Below are 22,900 nucleotides of genomic sequence, written 5' to 3' on the forward strand. Positions count from 1 at the left end.
GAGGTTGGAATTGCTTTTATTGGGGTGGGCGCCGCAGGCCCACCATGGTCAGGTTAGTGTTCTGCCCTCACAGAGGCAGACGGAAGCCTGGCACCTCCACCCACCGCCTGCCGGGGTTAGTGGGACATGCAAAGCTCAGTCAGAGGTAGGGGCGGGTGGACACCACCAGGGCCAGGGGCTGGGTGGGGCAGGAGCAGCAGCCCCGTGCTCGGCTGCCCTGGTCAGCACAGACGGCCCAGGCGGCAGCCCTGGGCCCAGCAAAGGGGCGGAGGAGTTCTGGGAGAGACAGGCAGGCAGCACTCCAGGGTGGGGGTCCACAGGCTCCAGGGGACACAGGCCCAGCGGGGAGAAAAGGCCTGCAGAAGCCCCGCTACACCCAGCCCAGACGCCCAGGGGCGGGGACAGCAGTGAGCTTTCACCAGGAGGGTCTGTCTCCCGCCCCAGGTCTGGGTCCTTGGGGCCTGGGTGCCAAGGGGGACACAGAAGGCACTTACTAGGGGGCTGAGACTGGAAGGCTGAAGCCAAAGGCCTGGGGTCTGGGGAGAGAGTGTAGGTGGCTGGGGGCTGGGAATGGAGCCCGAAGTCTTACAGGAGCTGGGAACAGGCTGGTGCCTGGCTCGGGTCAGCTGGTTCTGCAGACCGGACCCTCACCTTCCCGTGGGGAAGGGGCTTCTCTGGGCAGGCTAGAAGAGATGGCTGACCCAAGATTCCTTCTCTCCCCAGCAAGGCCCACTGAGAGAGCAGGTCAGTCCTGGAAACAGGAGAAAACGCTGGCCCTGAGAGCCCTGCCACTAGCAAGGCCTGGAGCAGGTAGGACTGGTGGCTGGACGTCGGGAGGCTGGTCTCTGGGGCTGGGGGAACCTCGCCCAGACAGAAGCCCCCTGGGGAAATGGGAGGGCTGAGCTGGAGACCCAGCTCTGCACCCTCCAAGGCACCTGGCTGTGGTGAGTGGCAGGTAAAGAGGAGCAGAAAGACCTGGAGGGTATGGGGTGAGGTGGTCAGTGGGGCTGGACTGGCCCCATCCAAGAGAGAGGCTGTCGGGACAGCAGGTATACATTAATATGTTAGTCTGGTCTTTTTGGTTAAACTCTAGGCACCGCTTGGGAGGAAGACATCTTTAAACACTTAAGAAAGACCCCAGCGCCTGGGCGGGAAGCCTGGCCACATGCAAAGCGGGAGGCGGGGTACAGGCGGGGGTCAGGCCACCGCAGACGCGGGGCCCCCCAGGGAGGGCGTGGGCCCTGGGGCGTAGCGGCGGCCGTAGCCCGAGGAGGAGTAGGACGAGGACGAGAAGGTCATGGAGAAGCCGGAGCCGGTGGCATCGAAGCTGCCGCGGCGGGAGCCGGCCCGGGAGCCGGAGCGCGAGCCGGAGCGTGAGCCGGCCGTGGAGCCGGAGCCACTGACGCTGTAGGGGCTGTAGTAGCCCTTGCTGGACTGGGTGGCGGCCTCCAGCAGCCGCAGGCCCGTGCCCTCCTCCACCATGCTGCGGTCCAGTGCGTCCTTGTAGGAGATCTTGAGCTTGGTCTTGGGGCAGGTGAGGTACTTGGAGTATGCGCTGACGTCGCGCAGCTTCTGGGCGGTGCGGGCGTCCACGGTGCCGCGCTGCAGGGCATCCTCCAGGGGCACGCGGCCCGGCGCATCAGGCTCGATGAGGCCACCTGTCAGGTACTGCACCTCAAGGAAGCGCTGCCCCGCCTCATAGTAGAGCCAGCCCTTCTTCAGGGCCTGGGCGGCTGACATCTTGGTCTTGGTGCGTGGGTCCTCAAAGCCGCAGAAAGCCTTCTGGGCCAAGTTGATGCGGTCCACCATGATCTTGTCCACCAGGCCCTTGTTGACGGCGTCGGTGACGGGGAAGCGCTCGCCAGTGCTGGGGTCGATGATGCCCCCAGTGCAGGCCTGTGCCTCCAGCAGCCGCTGCCCAGTGATGTTGTCCACCAGGTTGCGGTGCATGGCCTCCGTGATGGACACCTTCTCCAGCGTCTCTGTGTCCAGGATGCCGGCCACAGGGCCTGTCTCCTCGGTGGGGTCAGACCAGGAGGCCAGCTGGGGCCTGGAGACGGCGGGGCTGATGGGGTAGGAGGAGGAGGATCCCACGGAGGACGAGCGGGACCGGAAGCCGCCGGCGTTGCCCGAGAGCATGTCCGCGAACTCAGTGATAGAGAGCGTGCCAGCACGGTACTGGTCCAGTGCTGAGCGGTCGATGAGGCTCTTGGCAATGGCCTCGTCGATGTCGTACTGGCGGCCCGAGCGGCGGTCAATGATCATTGACTTGACCACGCCATCCGAGGAGGAGATGGTGATCTCCTCCCACTCGCACTCCTGCTCGGACAGCTCCAGGTAGGTCTGGTGGTCGATGAGGCCCTTGCGGTAGGCCTCGTACACCGACATCTCCTTGCCCGTCTCCGGGTCCACGATGACCACACGCCGCTTGCGCACCGAGGACTTGGAAGACGTCTTCCGCTCCCGCTTCTTCTCCTTTAGCGGCAGGAGCCGCAGCCCCGTCTGGGGGTCGGTGACGCAGCGCTCTATCAGCTGCAGGTAGGTGAGGTTCTCCTCTGTGTTGGGGTCAAAGAAACCCTTGGTGTCGTCTGAGGGGTCGGCCAGGATCTCATTCATCTCCTCGTCAAAGAGGCCACGCTGGTAAGCCACGTCCACAGGCAGGCGGTGGCTCTCCTCGGGGTCGATGATTCCACCTGTGGCGATCTGGGCCTCGAGCAGGCGGATGCCATGGTCCTTCAGGATCAGGCCCTTCTTCATGGCTTGGAAGAGTGAGATGAGCTTCCCGGAGTAGGGGTCCTTGTAGCCAGTGACGGCGCGCTCAGCCGACAGCAGCTTGTCTTTGAACTCGGGGCCCACGATGCCCATGCGCACAGCCTCCTCCACAGTCAGCTTGAGCCCCTTGATGGGGTCGATGACGTAGCCGGTGGCTGCCTGCGCCTCCAGGAGCTCGAAGGCTGTGCCCGGGCGGATGATGCCCTTTTTCATGGCCTGGTACACCGACAGGCGCTCCTTGGTGGCGTCAACGAGCACGCCAGCGATGCTGCTGGTGCCCTCGAGGAACTTCTGCAGGTTCTTGGAGACCTCCTCGATGGAGGTCAGGCCCTCCTGCAGCCGCAGCGCCGTGGCCTCATCCATGACATGTGAGCGCACCAGCTCCTCCACTGTGATCTGCTTGCGCAGGCCGCGGAAGGTCAGCTTGCGGGCGTCTGAGAGCGGCAGGAGGAGCAGGCCGCTGCCCTCATCGCGGCGGCACCGCCGGAGCAGCTGCGTGTAGCTGAGGCGCTCATCCGTGGAGGGGTCCAGGTAGCTGCGCACCTCGCTGGGCTCCGACAGCTGGTCGTACGTGTCCTTGTTGAGGTAGCCGCGCTGGTAGGCCACCTCCAGCGGGAGGTGGAAGCCCAGGCGCGGGTCCACGATGCCGCCGGTGGCCAGCTGAGCGTCCAGCAGCCGCAAGGCCTCCTCGGCGGGGATCAGGTCCTTCTTCATGGCCTGGAAGAGCGAGATGGTTTGCTCTGTGTAGGGGTCACGGTAGCCGGTCACAGCCCGCTCAGCCGACAGCAGCCGGTCGTGCAGTTCGGGGCCCACCAGGCCCTTTCGCACGGCCTCATCCACGGTCAGCCGGTCGCCCTTCACTGGATCCAGGAGGAAGCCTGTGGCCGCCTGAGCCTCCAGCAGCAGGCGGGCTACCTCGGCACTCAGCAGCCCCTTCTTGAGGGCCTGGTAGACGGTCAGGGTCTGCCTGGATCCAGGCAGGTAGACGCCGGCCACACAACCCGTGCCGTAGAGGTAGTGCCAGGCGGACTCAGCCTCGAGCACCTCACGGAGGCTCCTGGTGCCCTCCCGGAGCAGGCTGTAGGACTCGCGGGATATGAGCCGGGCCTCATACAGGTCCTCGGCGGTGAGGCGGCGGCGGACGTAGTCATAGGAAGCCAGGTGCTGCTGGCGGACGATCTCGGTCTTCTCGATGATCTCGATGATGATGATGATCATGCGCTCCTTGGTCATGCGGCCGGCCTGGAAGTCAGCCATCAGCTGGGCCCGCTGCTCCTCGGGGATCAGGTCCGACTGCATCACCTCCCACAGGGACATGGTGGAGCCCCCGTGGCTGCCGCCCCCGGGGATGTCGATCTGTGTCTCCTCGAAGGCCCTCCGGGTCTCCTCCTCAGTGTACACCCGCGTGGTCTCCACTACCTCTGCCTTCTCCGCCCCTTTCAGTGGCAGGAGCTGCAGGCCCGTCTCAGGGTCCTCCACGCAGCGCTCCAGCAGCTGCTTGTACGTGAGGTTCTCGTGTGTGTTGGGGTCATAGAAACCCTTGGTGTCATCGCTGGGGTCCTCCAGGATGCGGCTCATCTCCTCGTCGAAGTAGCCGCGCTGGAAGGCCACGTCCACAGGCAGGCGGTGGCTGTGCACCGGGTCGATGATGCCGCCTGTAGCGATCTGGGCCTCTAGCAGGCGGATGCTGTGCTCCCTGAGGACCAGGCCCTTTTTCATGGCCTGGAACAGGGAGATCTGCTCCCCGGTGTAGGGGTCCTTGTAACCCGTCACAGCCTTCTCAGCTGACAGCAGTTTCTCATGCAGCTCAGGGCCCACCACGCCAGCCTTCACAGCCTCGTGGACATACAAGCGCTGGTTCCGCACAGGGTCCACCAGAAAGCCAGTGGCTGCCTGGGCCTCGAGCAGGAGAGTGGCCGTGCTGGGCCTGAGCAGGCCGCGCCGCATGGCCTCGTAGATGGTCACCTTCTCCTTGGAGTCCTCTAGGTAGATGCCAGCGAGGCAGCCACTGCCCTGGAGGAGTGTCCGCACAGAGTCCACCTCCGACAGGTCCTTGACTGATGTTTTGCCGTCCTTGAGTTGCTCAAACTGGTCCCTGCTGAGGACCCTGGCAGCCAGGAGCTCACTGGCCAGCACCGGGGCGCGGAGGCCACTGAAAGAGAGCCTCTCCCGCCGCACAGTCTCCACCTCCTCCACGATGGTGATGAGGATCTTGATGATCTTCTCCACAGTGACCTTGCCCGTGCGGAACTGCCGCAGCAGCTCCCGCCGCTGCTCCGCAGAGAAGTACTCAGAGCTGATGAGCTCCCACACTGTCACCGTCCTGCCCTGGAAGCTGCCCATGGGGACATCAACAGTGGCCTTCTGGAAGGCCTCACGGGCCTGGAGTTCGGAGTAGAGCTCCTGCTGCCGGGCCCTGGCAGCCTCCTCCGAGAGTGGCAGCAGGCTCAGCCCCGTCAGCTGGTCGGGGCGGCACCGCTGCTGGAGCTGGCCGTAGGTGACCGGCTCTTGGGCACTGGGGTCGAAGTAGGTCTTGGCATCGCCCTCGGGTGCGGAAAGGGCTGTATTGGTCTCCTCATCCAGGTAGCCCCGGGCATAGGCGACATCCAGGGGCACTCGGTGGCTCTTGCTGGGATCCACGATGCCGCCAGTGGACAGCTGGGCGTCCAGCAGACGCAGGCCCTGCTCCCTGGGAATGAGGCCCTTCTTCAGGGCCTGGAACAGGGACACATTCTGCCCCGAGTATGGGTCCTTGTAGCCCGTCACGGCCCTCTCAGCCAACAGCAGCTTCTCGTGCAGCTCGGGCCCCACCAGGCCGGCACGCACTGCCTCCGCCACAGTCAGCCGGGCGCTCGTGGTGGGGTCCACGACGTGCCCGGTGCCGGCCTGCGCCTCCAGCAGGGCCACAGCCGCCTCTGGCGGCAGGAGGTCTTTCCTCAGGGCCTCGTAGATGCTCAGCTTCTGACCCGCCTCCTCCAGCCACACGCCCGCAATAACGCTGGAGCCCCGCAGGGCCCGCCGCACTGCATCCACCTCGGCTACTTCCTGCACTGAGCGCTTGCCCTGCTGCAGTTGGCAGTAGAGGTCACGGTCAATCACCCGGCTCTCGAGCAGCTCAGCAGCGGGGACCAGGGCGCGGAGGCCCTGGAAGCAGAGCTGGCCCCTCTGCTCGTGCTCCTCGACCACCGTGATGACGATCTTGATGATCTTCTCCACCGTGACCTTGCCTGTGCGGAACTGCCGCAGCAGGTCCCGCCGCTGCTCCGCCGTGAAGTACTCGGAGTTGATGAGCTCCCAGATGGTCACCGTTCTGCCCTGGAACTTGCCAAATGGTGCAGACACAGTGGCTTTCTCGAACACGTCCCGGGCTTCCGAGTCAGTGTAGACCAGCTCACCACCCTTGGCAGCCTGATCTGTGAGTGGCAGGAGCCGCAGGCCCGTCTCAGGGTCCTCCACGCAGCGCTCCAGCAGCTGCTTGTAGGTGAGGTTCTCGTGTGTGTTGGGGTCGAAGAAGCCCTTGGTGTCGTCGCTGGGGTCCTCCAGGACGCGGCTCATCTCCTCGTCGAAGTAACCGCGCTGGAAGGCCACGTCCACAGGCACGCGGTGGCTGTGCACCGGGTCGATGACGCCGCCCGTGGCAATCTGGGCCTCCAGCAGGCGGATGCCGTGCTCCCTGACGATCAGGTCCTTCTTCATGGCCTGGAACAGGGAGATCTGCTCCCCGGTGTAGGGGTCCTTGTAGCCGGTGACAGCACGCTCGGCTGACAGCAACTTGTGATGAAGCTCAGGGCCCACGACGCCCTCCTTCACGGCCTCGTTGACGGTCAGCTGCCTGTTCCGCACAGGGTCCAGGAGGAAGCCTGAAGCCGCCTGGGCCTCAAGCAGGATAAGGGCTGTGCCTGGGCTCAGCAGCTGCCTCCGCAGGGCCGCGTAGACACTCAGTTTCTCGTTGGAAGGCTGCAGCAGCAACCCCGCGATGCTGCTGCGGCCCTGCAAGTAACAGCGCACGTCCTCCCGCTGCTCGAGCTCAGCCACAGTGGTGCGGCCCTGCACCAGCCGCTGCAGCTCCTCTGCACTCAGAATGCCCACCTCCTGCAGCTGCTGGGCCGGCACCTTCTGCCGCAGGCCATCGAAGGCGTGCTCGGGCTCTGCCTCTGTGGCTGGGCCATCCAGTGCATCTCGGCCATTGGGCAGGGCCTTTGTGGCCGCGGCCTGCGAGGCAGGCACCTCTTCCGAGTGTGCCAGCGCTGCCCGGTGCTCCTCCTCCAGGTGCTGCAGCCGCTCACGCAGCCTCTGGTTCTCCTCGGCCAACAGCTTCTCCTGCTGCTGCCGCTGCTCCTCCAGGCGCTGCAGTTCCTCCTGCTTGCGCCGCACGCCCTCCTCCGCCTCGCGCTGCTGCCGCCGGGCCTCCTCCATGCTGGCGACAAGCTGCTGCTTCTCCTGCTCCATCTGCTGCTGCTGCCGCTGCTGCTCCTCACGTAGCTTCTGCGCCTTGGCTACCTCCTCCTGGAATAGCTGCTCCAGCTTGGCCTTCTCCTGCTCAATGAAGCGTTCGCGCTGCAGCAGGCTGTCCTTCTCGGAGAGGAAGCTCTGCCGTAGGGCCTGCGTCTCCTGCAGCAGCTGCTCCTGCTGCACTGTCTGCATCTGTCAGGGAGGAAGGGGGCGGTCAGAGAGGTCAGGGGCCTGGGAGCACCCGCCTCCCGCCTGAGCAGACCCCGCCCGCAGGTGGGGAGGTACCTCCTCGGACTTGAGCTGCAGCAGCTCAGCCTCCTGCTTGAGCTTGTCCTTCTCGTGTTCCAGCTCTGCGATGGCCTCCCGCAGGCGCTCGGCGTCCTGGTCGCTCTGCTGCCGCTGGGTCTCAAGCGTCTGCACCAACGTCACCTTCTCTTGCGTGGCGAGCTCTGTGCGGTATAACCTCTCGCCGATCTCCTCAGCCTGCTTCCGGAAGCGCTGAGCATCCCCCTCGGCTCGAGCCTGGGCCCGGCTCATCTCGGCCACGCGCAGCCTGAGCCGCTCAGCCTCAGCGCTCATCTCCAGCTGCCGCTGCCGCTCCGTCTCCAGGGTCCGCTGGAAGCCCTGCGTCTCCTGTGCCAGCTGCTGTGCCATCTGCTCTTTGTCCTCCTGCAGCCGCCGTGCCTGCTCCTGGGCGAGCTCCTTCTGCTGCTGCAGCAGCTCTGCCTCCGCCTTCAGCTGGGTGGCCTCCTGCACTGCCTGCATCTTCTCCTTGAGCATCTTCTCCGCCAAAGCCCGCTGCTGCGCCAGGTCCTCCTCTGCCAGCTGCCGCAGCCGCGCCGCCTCCTGGGCCGCCACTGTCAGCCGCGCGGCCTCTTCTGCCACCTGCTTCATCTTCTCGGCCTCTTCCTGAAGCAGGCGCTGCGTGTTGTCCTTGTCGCGCAGGACGAGCGCGCGGTTCTCCGCCTCGATGCGGGCCTTGAGTTTGCCCAGCTCCTCCATCTGCACGCGCACGGAGAACAGCTCCTCCTCCACCTGGCTGCGCTGGCGGGCCGCCTCCGTCACCTCTGCCTTCAGCCGCTGCAGCTCCTCGTCCAGGATGTTTTTCTGGTGGTCGGTCTCCTCCAGCTGCAGCCGCAGCGCCGTCAGCTCCTGCTCCACCTGCGCCTTCTGCCGAAGTGTCTGCTCGGCGAACTTCTTGTGCTTCTCCATCTCGGCGTCAGCCACCTGCTTCTGCCGCAGGGCCGCCTGCTCCGCTTGGGCCCGCCGCGCCGCCTCCTGCTCGGCTTCCTTGCGCAGCTTCTCCGCTGCGGCCTGCGCCTGGGCCTGCGCCTGGGCCTGCTCCTCCGCCGCCTGCTTCAGCCGCTCCGCTTCCTCCACCTGCCGCCGGGACTGTGCCGCCTCGCGCTCCGCCCGCTCCCGCGCCTCCTCCGCCTCCTCCGCCGCGCGCCGGGCCGCCTCGGCCTCGCCGCGCAGCCGCTCCAGCACGCTCTGCTCTTGCTGCAGGGTCTGCTGCAGCTCCTGCTCCTTCTGCTGCACCGCGAAAGCGTGTGCCTTCTCCTCTGCCTGCAGCCGCTTCTGGGCGGCCTCCTGGGCCAGCTGCAGCTGCCGAGCGGACTCCTGCTCCGCTCGCTCGCGGAGGCGCCGCGCCTCCTCCACCTTGGACTTGAGCCGCTCCACCTCCTCCAGTGCGGCCTTCCGCTGCCGCGCGGCCTCCTCCTCAGCCGCCAGGCTCTTCTGCACACGCTCCTCAGCCTCGCGGCGACGCCGCTCTTCCTCTGCCGCCAGTTGCCGCTGCCGCGCGGCCTCCAGCTCCGCCTGCTCCTTGCTGCGCAGCGTGTCCTCAGCGTTGCCGCGGATGCGCCCAAGCTCCAGCTCCAGCTCCGCCTTGCCAGCGGCTGCCTTCTCGAAGCTCGCCTTGAGGGCCAGAATCTCCTCCTCCACCTGCCGCCGCTGCCGCAGCGTGTCCTCCACCAGCCCCTTCTGGCGCTCCAGCTCGGTCTCTGATGCCTTGCGCAGCTGCGCCAGCCGCTCCTCGATGTCCGCCTTGTGCTGGGCCGCCTGCTCCTCCAATCGCCGCCGCTGAAAGGCTTCGTCTTCCGCCAGCCGCCGCAGGCGCTCATTCTCCGCCTCCTTCTCCTTGAGTGCGATCTCCGCCTCAGTCTTGAGCCGTGTGGCCTCGCTGATGGCGGCCAGCTTCTCGGCAAGCACCCGCTCTGCCTCCGCACGCTGCCGCGCCGCATCCTCCTCGGCCAGCTGCCGCTGCCGCTTGGCCTCTTCCGCCAGGGCACGCAGGCGGGCGGCCTCCTCTGCCAGCTCGCGGAACCGGCCGGCCTCAGCCTCCAGCCTCTGCTTGGACTTCTCGCTGGTGGAGCGTGACTCCTCCTCCGCTCGCGCCTTGCTGGCCAGTAGCACCTCCATCTCAGCCCGCACCTTGGCCAGCTCGGCCTCCAGCTCCTGGCGCTTCTGTGTGGCCGCGGCCGCCTCACGCTGCTGGCGCGCCATCTCCTCCTCCAGCAGCTGCCGCTGCTGCTCCCCCTGCTCCGTCTCGGCCCGCAGCCGGATCAGCTCCTGCTCCGCTGCCAGGCGCTGCTGCGCGGTGCCCTCCGCCAGCTGCCGCTGCTTCTCCAGCTCCTGCTCAGCCAGCTCTCGCTGCCGCACGGCCTGCTCCTCCGCCTTTCCACGACGTCGCGCCTCCCGCTCCGCCTCTTCCTTCTGCTTCTCAGCCTCGGCCTGAGCCAGGCTCTTCTGCTGCGCCACCTCCTCGGCTTGCAGCCGCAGCCGCAGCGCCTCGTTGGCCTTCAGCTGCCAGCGCTCCAGCTCCCTCTCGGCCTCCTCGCGGGCGCGCTCGGCCTCGGCCTGCTGCTGCGCCCGCCGCGTGGCCTCCTCCCGCAGCTGCACCACGGTTACATGCTCTTCCTCCAGGGTGCGCTCTAGCTGCGCCGTCTTCTCCGCGAAAGAGGCGTGCTTGCTCTGCAGCTCTGCCTCCGCGCTGCGCTGCGCGGTCTCCAGGGCTACCTGCACCTGGCGTGCGCGTTCTGCCTCAGCCTGCCGCAGGCGCCGCTCCGCCTCCTCGGCCTGCAGCCGCAGCTCCTCCAGCGCCTGCAGGGCCCGCTGCTTTTCACGAGCTGCCTCGGCCTCCGCCTGCACGCGCAGGGCCAGCTCGGCCTCCGCCCGCCGCTTGCGCTGGGTCTCATCTTGCACCTGCCGCCGCAGGCGCTCCGCCTCCTCCTGGGCCTGCCGCTTCTGCGCCTCGGCCTCCTCCGCGCGTGCACGCAGTGCCTGCAGCTCACCCTCAGCCCCGCCGCGCTGGCGCTCAGTCGCCTCCAGCTGGAGGCGCACCACGCGGATTTCCTCCTCGATGCGCAGGCGGCTGCGTTCAGCTGCCTCCACCTGCCGGGCCTTGGCCTGGATCTCCGCCTCTGAGCTCTGCCGCAGATGCTGCAGCTCCTCCTGGATGCTGCGCTTCTGCTGCTGCGCGTCCACCGCCACCTCCTCCCGGCGCGCCACCTCCTCCTGCATGCGCTGCTGTAGTTCCTGCGCCTCCCTCTCGGCCTGTGCCTTCGCCTGGGCGTGCGCCTCGGCTAGCTGCCGCTGCTTCTCCAGAGCGGCCTCCACCTCAGCCAGGCGCTCCCGCTCCTCTGCCCGCTGCTGCTCAGCCAGCCTCTGCGGCCGTGGCAGAGAGAGGGAGAGAACCAGAGAGAGCGGTGAGCAGGCGGGGCGCTCACGTGACACGGCGCCACCACAGTTCACTGACAACACGGTGCGGGGGTCATGGGAGAACAGAGGTCACGGCCCGTCCGAAGGAGACCGCGTGCACCCGCCCAGGGCACTCAAGGCAGCGAGCGCAGCCTGGCCCCACAGTGCTCACCAGCCCAGGGAAGGAGACCCAGGTGTCCTCCCCTCTTCCCGCAGACAGGCGACGGAGACAGACGGACAGGGGGAGAAAGAGAGAGAGCAAAGCAGGGAGTTCGCAGGACCTGCGAGCCGCGCCCACCGCACAGCCCTGCCTGCGCACTGCTGAGCACCCAACGACCTGGCTCCAGCCACATGGCCCCTCTCCCTGACCCAGCAAGGTGGCGGGGCGGGGGAGTGGCCAGCATGGGACATCAGTGATGATCCGAGCTAGCTCAGAAAGACTCAGCCTGCAGCTCTGAGCAGAGAGGAGGCTGCTGGTAGGCCAGACTAGGACTGGTAGGTACCCTGCCTCACCAAAGCACCTTGAGACACCCCTCTCCAGCCCCCAACACCCAGTAACCCCAAGTGCTTCCAAAGCAAGTGACCAAGTGAAGAGGCCAACACAGAATCTCAAAGAGGAACGTACACGAGAGAGCCAGGGGGACGCCCGGTGGGGGGCACGTGCCAACATGAAGACAAAGAGGTGCCAGCCACCAAGGGAGAGCAGTGCAGCATCAGGCCAAGTAGGGCAGACCACAGGGGAGGAGAGCCTGGGGGCAGGCCGTGCTGCAGGGGAGGGGAGCTGGCAGCACCAGGCAGGAGGTGAGTGGGAAGAGCTGTGCCAAGTGGTCTCAGATGGGCTCCTGGGAGCTAAGTCTGGGACGGGGCGGGCAGCAGGACAGCCTCCCCACCCTTGTGGGCCGTACCTCCTCCTCCTCCATGCGCCGCAGAGTTTCACTGATGAACTTGATGTATTGGCTTGTAAGTGTGGTCAGCTCACTGTAACGGGTACGCAGGTCCACATACTGGGGGGGGGGGGGAGGCACTCAGAGTCAGCCCTGCCCCTGCCCAGGGCCCACCAGGCCCAGTGTAGGCTAGAACCACTGGCCAGCCCTGCCCCTCAGCCTCACCTCCTGGATGACACTCTCGGACCCAGACTGGACCTTGGGCTTCTTGGCTGGGGAAGCCACTGGCTCAAGTTGTGCCTTGTATGTGACCAGCTGGAGCTCGTAGTCCTGTAGGGATGCACTGGTTGGCCACCAGCTCTGCCCTCCCACCCTGCCCCTGAAGCTGCCCACAGACTTTCCCAGCATGGCCTGGATGGGGGGGGGTGCCCTGAGGTCCCAGGCCCACCGTCCACACATCCTCCCTAGAACACGGCCTGCTAGAGGGTGGCAGCAGGCCACAGAGCCTCACCTTGATGGCGTTGATGTACTGCTTTGCGAACCTCTGGCACTCCTCCACCTTCTCCCCGTGGCGCTCAATCTCCTCCAGCAGCGCCTGGGAGGGCAGGGTGGTCAGCAGCCATAGGGTGCAGCTCCACCCCGCCCCACTCCTGCCTACCCCGCCCAGGCCCACCTTCTCCTGCCGCAGCTGCTCTCGCACAGCCCGGCTGTTGGCCAACGGCACGGCCTGGATCTGCTCCTGCCGCCGCTTGGCGTCTTGCAGCCAGGAGTCCAGCGGGTCTGCGCTCTCACGGTAGTAGCGCAGCTGGCGGCCCAGCTGCTCAAGCTCGCGCTGCCGCACGTCAGTCTGGGACAGCACGGCCTGCCAGCGCTCAAGCAGCTGGGTGACCCGCTCACGCCAGCGTTCCACCTCCACGTCCCGCTCGCCATGCCGCTGCTGCAGCCGCTCACCCACCTCCTGTGCCCCCCGCAGCTCGTCCCGCAGGGCATCAAACACAGGCTGCTGTGCCTCCGCCTGGGCCCGCAGCTTCTGTTGGGACCAGAGGAGAGGATGCTGTTTCAGCCCAAGGCCCCTGCTGCTGAGCCCCAATGCCTTCCGGCTGTCACGGCAAAGCACAGGCCTGGCAGCAGTACCTTCAGCGCAGCTTTGGTGGCCTCAAGCTCTGGGAGGGCGGCAGGCACAGCCTGGGCCTCCTTGAGCTGCTCTTCGTGGGCCTTGAGCACGTCCTCAGCCCCCTGTGTGCTGCGGATCACCAGGCTGATGGTCTTGAGCCTGGGGGAAGACTAGGGCTCAGAGCTGGGGTGGGAGATGGGCTGGGAGCAGCCAGCCTAACACAGTGGAACCAAAGCCCTGGTGACCAGCTGACCCCTCTGGTCATGGGCTTCAGGCAGAAGAACCTTTGGCATAGGCAGAAGGTGGCTGGGGACCCCCTGGCCATAGGGGTGCTCCAGCTCCAGCCCGAGTCCTGGAGGGAGGCTGTGCTGGCCAGGGGAGCAGCGAGCTCCAAGGCCCTGTGGCAGGAGAATCCCCCATCAGCCTGCCAGCCCCAAGGTTGGGTGATGGGGACACGACATGCCTGACAGGGACACTCCTTCCTAGCAGCTGGGGCCGTGTGATGAAAGGGTGGGTAACAGTCTACCTGAGGAAGGCCAGGCCCTTGGAGGGTGGGCCAGGGTGGGGCTGCGGGGAGAGGGTGGAGGAGTTCTCGCTTAGCTTTTGAAGGAGGTCTTTGATGATCTCTGCACATCCTCATTAAAGTGAAGTGCAGGGACAGAAGAGGCGCCCGTGTAGGGGGTGGGCGCAGGGAGGGGAAGGGGCCCTGATGAGGACTCTGCATTCCCCAGGGGCACTGGGGCCAGAAGGGCCTGCTGGGGAGGGGATCGCCCTCTACGGTCTCACCAACTGCCCACCCCACCACCCTCTGCAGGGCTTAACCCCCACCTTCAGCCAAGAAGTGCCCCCTTGAGGTTGCCAGTGTCCCAGTGTGGCCAAGCCCCTGGTCTGAACCTTGCCAGCCACAGGCCACCTCCCCTTTTAGCAGCTCCCACTCTTCTGACCTCTCTGCCATGGGGCCCCGGCCCTCCCCTCTGCCCAGCCGCCTTTAACACCTTAGTGACACCCCCTACCTCCTGACTGCCTGGTCCCACAAGCAGGGTCCCACCAATCACTCCTCCCACGCCACCACAACCCTTCTTACCCCATGTCCAGTCATCAGGGAGACCTGCTATCAGGGCAGGTCAGGACTGAACTCCTCCCACCACCTCCCAGATGCCCACCCTGGCCCATGCCCACCGTCCCTTGCCCAGATCCCTCAGCAGACCCCACCTTGGTGCCCCCATTCCCCTGCCCCTCAGCCTGTCCCCCTCAGCTCTGCTGTGAGCCCTCCCACCGCAGACAGGCGCACTCACTTCTCCAGGTAAATGGCAGACAGGCTGCGGACCTGCTCCAACTTGCCCAGGGTCAGCTCCAGCTCTGAGCGTAGAGTTGGGGCAGCGGGTGACGGCTCAGGCAAGGCCAGGACCTTCTCGGCCTCAGCAGAGAGGCGGGCGACCCCCTTGCCCAGCCCCTCCACCTCAGCCTGTGCTTTCTGAAGAGAGATGGAGGAGGATGTAAGCTGACCCTGCAAGCCCCACACACAGCACCCCTGGAACCCGGGGGGTGGGGTGGGGCGGGGCCTGCCTGCTGCTCTGCGATGCGCTGGGCACATTCCCGCGCGGGCTCCTTGTCCAGTGGCAGGCGCAGGCGGTGCACGGTGCGCGTCTCACAGGCCTCCAGCTGGAGCCGGATGTCTTTGAGCTCGGAGATGCAGCGCTGACAGCGGGACTCCTCCTGCTCGCCTGGGGAACACGGCCCACTCACACACCACCCGGCCGGGGCCTCCCACCTGCACCAGGCTGCCGCCGCCGCCGCCTACCCTGCTCCAGGCTCTGCAGCAGCTGCTGGTAATGGCGGCTGCAGGATCCATACTCGCGCTCAGCCTGCAGCCGGTCCTCGGGCCCGAAGCCACCAGCGTCCTGGCTGTCCCGCAGGAAGGCCTGGTAGTGCAGCTCCAGGCTGCGCAAGGCTTGGCGTTGTTCCTCTGGCTTCAGTGTGCGGAACTGTGGCGGGGCACGAGGGCTGAGCACTGGCTGCAGGAAGACACTCCCACCCCGCCCCGCCCAGAGGGCCCTGCAGGGCAGTCATACCGTGACCAGCGACCAGGAGCGGATGAGCTGCACATCGCGGCTGAGGCTCTGCCAGGCTAGAAGGCTCTTCATGTCCGTGTGCAGCTGATGCCACAACGCAACCAAGGCCTGGTGCTGAGCCTCCAGCCTGGCAGATCAGGGGCAGGGTTAGAGGCGTCTGGGCACCTACCCAACGCCACCCACTCCGGTCTCCAGACCAAGATCACTCACCTGGCGATGGCCTCCTGGGCCTCCTGGTTGGGTGGGGGTATGAGAAAGCACACGGAGGGCACGGCGGCCTCGCCACCAGAGCTGCTGAGCACCTTCCAGTGGAACGGCTGCGCAGGGCCCACCAGTTGGCACGCATCACCCTTGTGCACGGTCACCTACGGCAGCCAGAGCGGTCACGGCATGGCCACACCACGCCCCACCTCCCGGGCCCAGCCCACCTGGCCAGGCCTCACCTCCACCTGCTTGTAATCGCACACGGCCAGCAGCGGTATGTGGCCCCGCACAGGGTGGGCTGGGCTGCGGGGCTTTAGCTGCACGATGGCCTTGGCCCGCTTGGCCAGGCCTGAGAGGTGCCCCCTGTACTCGTTCAGCTGGTCCTTCTCATCCTGCAAGGCAGAGGTGGGTCAGAGACCATCACCCAGCATGAGACACCGAGTGTCTTCACAGGCCCCCAAGCCCACCCCAGGCACCCCTCACCAATGCCCTGAAATCAGGGGGTCCTTCGCACTGCCTCTGGGAAGCAGTGGGGCTGAGCACTTGGCTGGGACGAGCCCCTAGGGCTTGGACCTCAACAGATCCCACTGACCCTCCTTCCTTCCTAGTTGGGACTGAGCGCCCTCCCCCTGCCCCCCAGGTCACACACTGCATCCTTCAGGGGCGGGACCCCGGCTGCACTCCGGCCCCAAAGTGTCCTCTTCCCTCTGCCCTCCCTTGTCCTGCTGAGGAAGTTTCCCCACCTCCTCCCATCCAGCCACTCTGAGAGGCCAAACCACACCTAGGACTGTGTAAGGCTGCAAGTTGGAGTCCACCTAGAAGCTACCTGCACCTCTTCCGCCCTCTCCCAAGCCAATGCTGCACATGAGGGGGCCTCCTGGACCCCCCCCCCGGGCTTCACTGACCCCAACTCCTGACCACAGGATTTCCCAGCCAGCAGAGCCTTCCAGCCTCCTCCCACCTCCACCACTCTGCCAAGCACTGCCAGAAGGCCCTGGAGCCCTCCTGGGTGCCCCCACCCCTGCCCCAGGGCACCTGAGTACCACACTCAGTGGCCTCTCTGCCCTCCTCAGCCCTTCAGACTGTGCCTGCCCCAGACTTTGTCAGGCCCAAGATGCTGGTGGACCCCCTACAGTGAAAGGGCTGGCAACAGAGCAGCTGACTCAGGCCTCTGTTCAGTCCGGGGGCTCCAAGGGTTGGGGCTCACACCAGCTCTAGCCAGCTGCCTGCCCCTGCTCCAGGACCCTGCTCATAACCTCTCAGTTCTCCCACACCCCTGCCCGTCTGCACTGACCTCCGAGCCCTATCATGTCTCCTCCAACTGCTGCCGGCCCCTTTAGACCCCTACCTCCAGAGGGACCTTTCCAGAGCATCAGTGCAGCCCAGACTCCAAGCCAGCCTCCCCCAGTGCTCCACCCAGCCCTTGGACCCCACTGCCCACTCCATCCCCACAGTCCATGAGGGTCTGGGCCTCAGCACCTGCCTCTCATTGGGCTGCAGAGCCCTGGGCCCAGCAGAGGCTGGCAGCTGGCTCACCTGGGCATCCTGCAGCAGGTCCTCAAGACGAGTGACGGTGATGGAGCGATCGCAGGTGTACTTCCTGCGCAGCGTCTCCTGCAGCTTCCGCAGCTGCTCTTCAGCCTCCCGCACGTCTGAGAAGAACTGGGGCAGCAGGAAGGGGTCACCCTAGGCCAACGGCCCGAAGCTCTGGCCAGAGCCGCCCCAAGATGGGCTTGAGGGGCTGGGCCCGATGACGGGGGGGATTCTGGTACAAGGTCAGTAGCACAGAGTACACAGCGGCCTGCCCGCAGCCGCATGGACAGAGCGGCCGTGGAGCGGGGACCGCGGCTGCAGGCTCCTCAAGGGCACTGCGGCTGAGCAGGGCGGGCTGAGCTCTCACCTGGAAGTAGGCGGTGTTCTCCTTCAGGTGCGCCTCCACGCAGCAGCACAGCTGCAGCATCCAGCTCCACTGTGTCTGCAGGGCTGCCTGGAAGGACTGCAGCACGGCACACGTGCTCGTAAGCCCTGCGCCTCCGTGGGGGTCCGGAAAGTCCCCCTGCAGCCCCGCCCTGCCCCACCCTGGGGGTCCAGGGGCCCCCAGCAACCCCGCCCCACCTCCACTGTGGGCCGGGCGGGGTGGTCTTCCCGAAGCAGGCGGTCGCCGGTGTTCTGGATCTCCTTGATTTTCTTTTCTTTCAGCTCCAGCTCGCGCATCAGGGCCTGACACGGAGGCAGTGGGTCTCAGGGACAGGGTCAGGCCCATGGGTCTGCCTGTCTCCCACCAAACACCCGCTGGAGGCCTGGAGCTGGACCAGAGCCGCCACCCTGAGGGGCTCCGACCTGGGAGGGGGGTGGTCATGGAAAGGCCTGGAGAGCCAGCCGCCCGCCTCACCGAGTAGCTGTCCTTCTTGGCGGCCGTGTTGGTGCTGCGCTCGCTCCAGTCGAAGCCCACCTCCTCGTCCTCCTTCTCGCTCAGCCACATCAGCTCCTTGGTGGCAGCTGCCACAAAGCCATGCAGGCTCTCTAGGGACCTGAGGCGGGCCTTGGAGGAGTTCTGTGGGCGGGCGGGCAGGGGGGCGTGTGTCAGCCACCACAGCCCCGCACGCCTGCCCCAGCTTCCCGCCTGGCCCCCGACTCACTAGCAGCTTGGCATACTGCAGGTCCAGCCGACCTAGGCAGTCTCGGTAGGCGCCCCGGGTAGCCGGGGAGAGCTGGCCCTGCGGGAGGCGAGGAGGCGTGAGGCCTGTGGGGGCCAGGCCCTGGCCCACGCCTGCTGCCCAAAGCACCGACACCCGCTCACCTCGTCAGTTCGCGCCCGCTCGATCTTGGCCCGGAACTCCTCGATGGACTGGTGCAGGCCGCGGTGGCTGCCCAGCTGCGCCTCCACGCTGGGCAGGTCCACGCCCCACTCGGCGCTGTCCACCCGGCGCTGGTTCTCCCCCACCCAGGCCAGCAGGTCCTGCAGGTAGCGCAGCGTGGCGTCCTCAAGCTCGGGGTGCCTTGGTGCGCTCCGCAGACGCAGGTTGTACTCAGTGCGGATGGCCACCAGGCGCTCGTGCAGGCGGTACACCCTGCGCACAGCACAGGCAGGAGTCAGGAGGGTCAGTGGGGCTGGGCTGCCCTCCCCAGGCCCTGAAGGAGGGTGCACCCACCTGCGATACATCTGCTCGCCCTGCGGGTGCCGCCCATCCTTGAGGGTCTGCACATCGTTAAACAGCAGCCGGATCATGCCGTCCGCCTTGTCCAGGTCCCGCTCCACCTCGCCCGCTCGCTGTGGTGCCTTGCCTGTAGCCAGCAGCCGGACATCCTGCAAGGTGGTCGCCCTGACTCAGGGACTGGCCAGGCCCACCTCCCACCCACCTGCAGAGGGCTCCCCCACCGCCTTTCCCTTTCCTTCCCCACCCAGCACCCTGCATCTTTCTGAAGCTTCTGGTCAAACCCCAGCCCTCCACCCTGCGGGGTAACCGGGATTAAGTCCAAAGGTCTCCACTAGGTCCCAGGAGCCAGATGCTTCATGGCCTTGTCCACAGTTCCCGTGCCTTGTCCTCCACCACCCACCACTAGAAGTTCACCTTAAGAGAGCCCCTGGCCAGGCCAAGGCAGTCTTGCCTGTGTTGGGCCCCAGGGGGTCTGGGTCCCTCCCTACCACCCTCCCAACAGAAAGCAGCTCAGGGCGGGCCTGGTGCCCAGGAGCTGGCTCTGCCCAGAGCTAGCGGTCACAGCTGGCTGCAGGCCAAGAGGGAGGAGCGGGCGCAGGCTGCAGGGTGTGGCAGGTTCAGGGCTCCTCCCACCTCCCTCCCTCCAGCTTCCCTGCCCAGGCGCCCCCTCTTCCCCAGCCTCACCGACTGCAGTAGGGCGTCGGCCTGGTTCAACTGCTCCTCGCACAGCCCGGCCTCCATCTGCAGTTTGCTGACGATACGCTGAAGACACTCCAGCCTGCAGCCCAGAGCACCACAGGACCCACTGTGAGTGGGTCAGGTCTCCAGGCCCCCCGCCACAAAGCACAGCTCCCTCCTGCCACGGGCCTCCCCGCCGGGCTGTGGCCCACAGCTGAGCTGGCCCAAGTGTGGGTTTCCCAGCCTGGGGGGGGATTTCCTCCCCAGGCAGTGACTCACCCTCGGGCGGGCGGCTTCCCTGCCCAGGCGGGGCCCCACCCCCCCCCCACCGCCTGCACCCGCCCACCTCTCAAACTCGCTGCGGAGCTGCTTCTCCCGCTCCAGGATAGCCACGTGCAGCTTGCCCCACTCCTTTTCCACATCCAGTGGGTGGTAGCCCGGGGGCACCTTGAGCTGGCCTGCTTGTACTGCCCCCTGTGGAAAGGCGCCTCGTTCAGCAGAGGGGTGGGAGTGCCAAGCTACCCAGGACCTCAGCCCACCCAACCTGAAACAGCCCTGGTCCCAGCTCAGTAGTGAGGCCAGGCCAAGCTTGCTCAAGGGACACTCCCAGGCCGTGGGTTCCTGTGCACCCTGCTCACCTCCAAGGACTGGAAGATACCCTTGGACCGGTTCTTATCCGCCTCCTTGGCTGGAAGCTCTGTCTCCTTAAACTTCAGGAACTGGCACCACAAGATCTGTGAGGACAAGGCTGTTAGGAGGGGCCACCACAGTGGGCACAGGGCCCTGGCTGAGCAGGTAAGCCCACCTCGATCTCCTCGAAGCTGGAAGGGAAGCGGCGCTCCTCGAAGGCAGCTGTGTGCTGCCGGACCCACTGCAGCAGCAGCACCACCAGCTCCCGGTACTCCTGCCAGCGCAGCTGCAGCTCCTGTGCGGGTGGGCAAGGGGCCGTCAGGGGCCATCAGGGCTTCCCCCCCGCCCCACCCCGCCGGGGCCTGCTGGCCAGCACTCACGTTGGCCTTCACCCCGTCCTGCACGTCAGGCACACGGGGCATGGCATCATACAAGGACGAGACGTAGGTGATGATGGACTTCTCGTCGGGCTGAGGGACGTCCACGTCTGTGGGCGAGGTGGGGTCAGAGGGGCCCCGGCAAGTGGCTGGGATGGGAGAGGGAGGAGGGGCAGAGGCACGTACCCTCAGGGTCCAGGAGCCGGGTCACCCCCAGATCCCGCTCTGCCACGGAAAAGGCCTGGTCCAGGTTCTCCAGGTTGGTCTGACGATACACCTTGTTCATGTCGATAAGCATAGGCCTACGGGCAAAGGGGCAGGTGGGTAGGCAGGGAGGGGGCGGCACAGGAGCAGGGAGATCCCCACACACAGACCCCAACCCCACACTCACCCTGGCGCCCAGTCCTGCCCACATAGGCAGCCCATGTGCAGGCACTGTGTAAGCCGGGACCCCTGCTCCCCAGGAGCTCAAAGGGCCTACAGTGGGCAGGGGCCCAGGGGGTGTGCTGGTCAGCCTGGGCTCCCCAAGCCACCCTGCCCACCAGACTTCAGGTCCTGGGTGGGGGCTGAGATCCCCTGAAGGCTGACCCCACCGTGGCCCAGCCACCCAGTCCCCTTCCAGGGCCTCCACATGAAGCAGACGCTCACAGCTGTGAGAACCAGCAGCCCACTGTTCTCGGCTCTGTGGAAGCCAGCGCTGCCTCTGGAAGGGCCCAGGAGGAGGCAGGAAAGGTGTGGTAGGGCTGGGCAGGCTGGCACTGGTACCCATCCCCGCGGGCAGTGGGTTCCCATCCTCAGCAGACGCCTCCTTGGCACACTCTTTGCCCCGACATGTTTGAAGGTGCCCAGCTGAGGAGCTGCAGGGAGCCCCTGACCCTCAGCTCCTCCCCGCGCCTGGGCCTCATACTTGTGCCGGTGGATGATGGCGTTGAAGAGGCGGCCATCGCGCCAGCTGGAGGTGAAGTTGTCACAGCGCAGGCCTTGGTAGCCCTCCACCATGCGCTGGGACCACAGCAGCAGCTTCTCCTTGGCCGTCATGTCCTCCGACTGCCCGCTCACCTGGATGTCTGAGATCTGCCCCACACAGTGGGCAGGAGGCAGGAGCTCAGCCATGGCCACCTACCCTGCCTGGTGCCCAGTCTGGGCACACGGGAGCCACCCAGCCAGTTGAGAAGAGCGGGGCCCACGGGGGCCCCTCCCACGTCCAGGGGGCTGCTGGAACTCGCCACACGTTAGCGTCACAAGCCCAGGCCGCTCCAGGCGGCAGCTGGCATGGAATGTCAGACCTCCGGCCCCCACGGCTGCCACAGGGTGGGTGCCCTGGGCTCCCTGGGCCTGGGGCACACCCAGCATCCCCGAGGCAGCCATGGGTCAGAGTTGGGGGAGGGTGGGCGCGGGAGAGCAGCAGCAGGCACCAGAGCACCAGAGCACCAGAGCGTGCTCAGAGGCCCCAAGCATAGACAAGGCTGTTAGGAGGGGCGGGGCGGGTCTCTGGGGATGGGGCATGCAGGGCCACAGCACTGGCCCAGTCGGATCCTTCAGGCCCGGGTCTGCCTAGCTGTCTTGCTGTCTGTTCACCCGCCTGCCTGTCCCTGGCTATCTGTCTGTCTGTCGGCCCGCCCGCCTGTGTGACTCAGCTGTCGTGCCAACCAGGCTCTGCCTGCCCAGCTCTCAGATTTGTGGCTTCCTGTGCTGCTGGGCGGGCAGTGGGTGAGTCAGCCAGTGCAGAGGGTGCTTCTCCAGAACCTTCCCCAGGGCAGGCGGCTGCACCAGGAGCGAGCAGGGAATGCATTCTTCTGTAGGGAGGCTTTGCAGGCCCTGCCCAGCCAGGGCCAGAGGGCACGGGATAGGCAGGCCCCAGAGAGAGGCCTGCACCCTCAGGCCATGGAGCTAGCACAGGGCTGGGGCGCTGGCTGGCAGCAAGGTTCTGAAAGGATGCCCAGGCCACTCTACCTGGAAGTGCAGGATGATCGTCCAGATCAGGCCGAGGGTCAGCTTGGGATTGCCGTCAGCGATGTCATCGTTCCTGATGTTCACCAGCTTCACCTGCGAGCAAGCTGTCCTCAGTCACACCCGCAAGCCAGCAGGGAAGGGGGCGAGGGGCCTGTGGCCAAGAGGGCAGCCTTACCTGGCGGTGCCGGAGATAGTCCAGGGCGATCTGAACGTTCTGCAGCTTGTGGAAGCGCATCCTCCCCTTCTCCCGGGGCTGTGAGAGGAGGCAGGCTGGTCAGCATCTCCAGAGCCAGGGCACAGCCTGGCCGACGCCTGCAGCCCCGCCCAAGCTCAGAACCCCAAGGCATCTATAGCGATTGAACGAGTGTCTTCCCCACTGGGGCAGCAGCCCCTTCTGTGTCCCTGTCTACCCACCCCAGCTGGGAAAGGCGGGCCACTGGCCCGGAGGCCAGGCCCAGCAGGGGCTTGGAAAGTCCAACGGCCAGGCTTCAGGGAAGGAAGGAGGGGGTGGGGAGGAGACAATAGCCAGGAAGCCCCGGGTGGAGGGCAGTGGCTTTGGGGGAGGGGGTCCTCCTGCCCAGTCTCAGGCAGTGCAGCAGGCAGGACAGCAGGCGGCTCGACGCGGGGTCATCTGCCCTCCCGCGTACCAGGTGCAGGCGGGGCTGCATGGGCCGTCAGCCCCGGGTGGGCTGGGCTCGTGGCCTCAGGGAGCCCACCTGCCGCGTGGCCAGCGGGCACAACCACTCACCAGGCGCGAGCTCCTGATTACGTCCCGCTCTCTTGGCTGCCGGGCCAGAGCAGGGCAAAAGGTAAAGGGCAGAGGTCAAAGTTCAGAGTCCAAGCAGCAGAGAAACCAAAGCAGAGCAGAGCATGAGGTTACTGTGTAAAGGCTCCAGCACGGAGAGTG

At 66.3% G+C, this 22,900-nt stretch overlaps 1 protein-coding gene across 30 annotated transcripts in view; it reads right to left on the reverse strand.

Moving 5' to 3' along the window:
- PLEC (plectin) overlaps positions 1 to 22,900 on the reverse strand; it is a 55,894-nt gene continuing 32,994 nt past the window's right edge. For 20 of the 30 annotated variants that reach the window (XM_074352671.1, XM_074352669.1, XM_074352683.1 and 17 more), the window contains 30 exons: positions 22,742 to 22,777; positions 22,169 to 22,246; positions 21,994 to 22,086; positions 20,948 to 21,114; positions 20,227 to 20,342; positions 20,044 to 20,150; positions 19,839 to 19,958; positions 19,672 to 19,767; positions 19,380 to 19,507; positions 19,040 to 19,133; positions 18,350 to 18,504; positions 17,998 to 18,268; positions 17,837 to 17,914; positions 17,590 to 17,751; positions 17,313 to 17,417; positions 17,098 to 17,193; positions 16,734 to 16,859; positions 15,437 to 15,589; positions 15,204 to 15,358; positions 14,994 to 15,120; positions 14,723 to 14,906; positions 14,488 to 14,645; positions 14,217 to 14,395; positions 12,942 to 13,080; positions 12,481 to 12,837; positions 12,319 to 12,402; positions 12,033 to 12,137; positions 11,829 to 11,927; positions 7,510 to 10,890; positions 1 to 7,416 (listed from right to left, as the gene is read on the reverse strand). In XM_074352671.1, the coding sequence (XP_074208772.1) occupies positions 1,198 to 7,416; positions 7,510 to 10,890; positions 11,829 to 11,927; positions 12,033 to 12,137; positions 12,319 to 12,402; positions 12,481 to 12,837; positions 12,942 to 13,080; positions 14,217 to 14,395; positions 14,488 to 14,645; positions 14,723 to 14,906; positions 14,994 to 15,120; positions 15,204 to 15,358; positions 15,437 to 15,589; positions 16,734 to 16,859; positions 17,098 to 17,193; positions 17,313 to 17,417; positions 17,590 to 17,751; positions 17,837 to 17,914; positions 17,998 to 18,268; positions 18,350 to 18,504; positions 19,040 to 19,133; positions 19,380 to 19,507; positions 19,672 to 19,767; positions 19,839 to 19,958; positions 20,044 to 20,150; positions 20,227 to 20,342; positions 20,948 to 21,114; positions 21,994 to 22,086; positions 22,169 to 22,246; positions 22,742 to 22,777 (13,368 nt within the window). In that variant the 3' untranslated portion in view covers positions 1 to 1,197. The remainder of the gene's footprint in view (positions 7,417 to 7,509; positions 10,891 to 11,828; positions 11,928 to 12,032; positions 12,138 to 12,318; positions 12,403 to 12,480; positions 12,838 to 12,941; positions 13,081 to 14,216; positions 14,396 to 14,487; positions 14,646 to 14,722; positions 14,907 to 14,993; positions 15,121 to 15,203; positions 15,359 to 15,436; positions 15,590 to 16,733; positions 16,860 to 17,097; positions 17,194 to 17,312; positions 17,418 to 17,589; positions 17,752 to 17,836; positions 17,915 to 17,997; positions 18,269 to 18,349; positions 18,505 to 19,039; positions 19,134 to 19,379; positions 19,508 to 19,671; positions 19,768 to 19,838; positions 19,959 to 20,043; positions 20,151 to 20,226; positions 20,343 to 20,947; positions 21,115 to 21,993; positions 22,087 to 22,168; positions 22,247 to 22,741; positions 22,778 to 22,900) is intronic. The other 10 variants (XM_074352672.1, XM_074352688.1, XM_074352667.1 and 7 more) reach the window with 2 other exon arrangements.

The sequence above is a fragment of the Camelus bactrianus genome, chromosome 25 (genome assembly GCF_048773025.1).
Source record: "Camelus bactrianus isolate YW-2024 breed Bactrian camel chromosome 25, ASM4877302v1, whole genome shotgun sequence".
NCBI lineage: Eukaryota > Metazoa > Chordata > Mammalia > Artiodactyla > Camelidae > Camelus > Camelus bactrianus.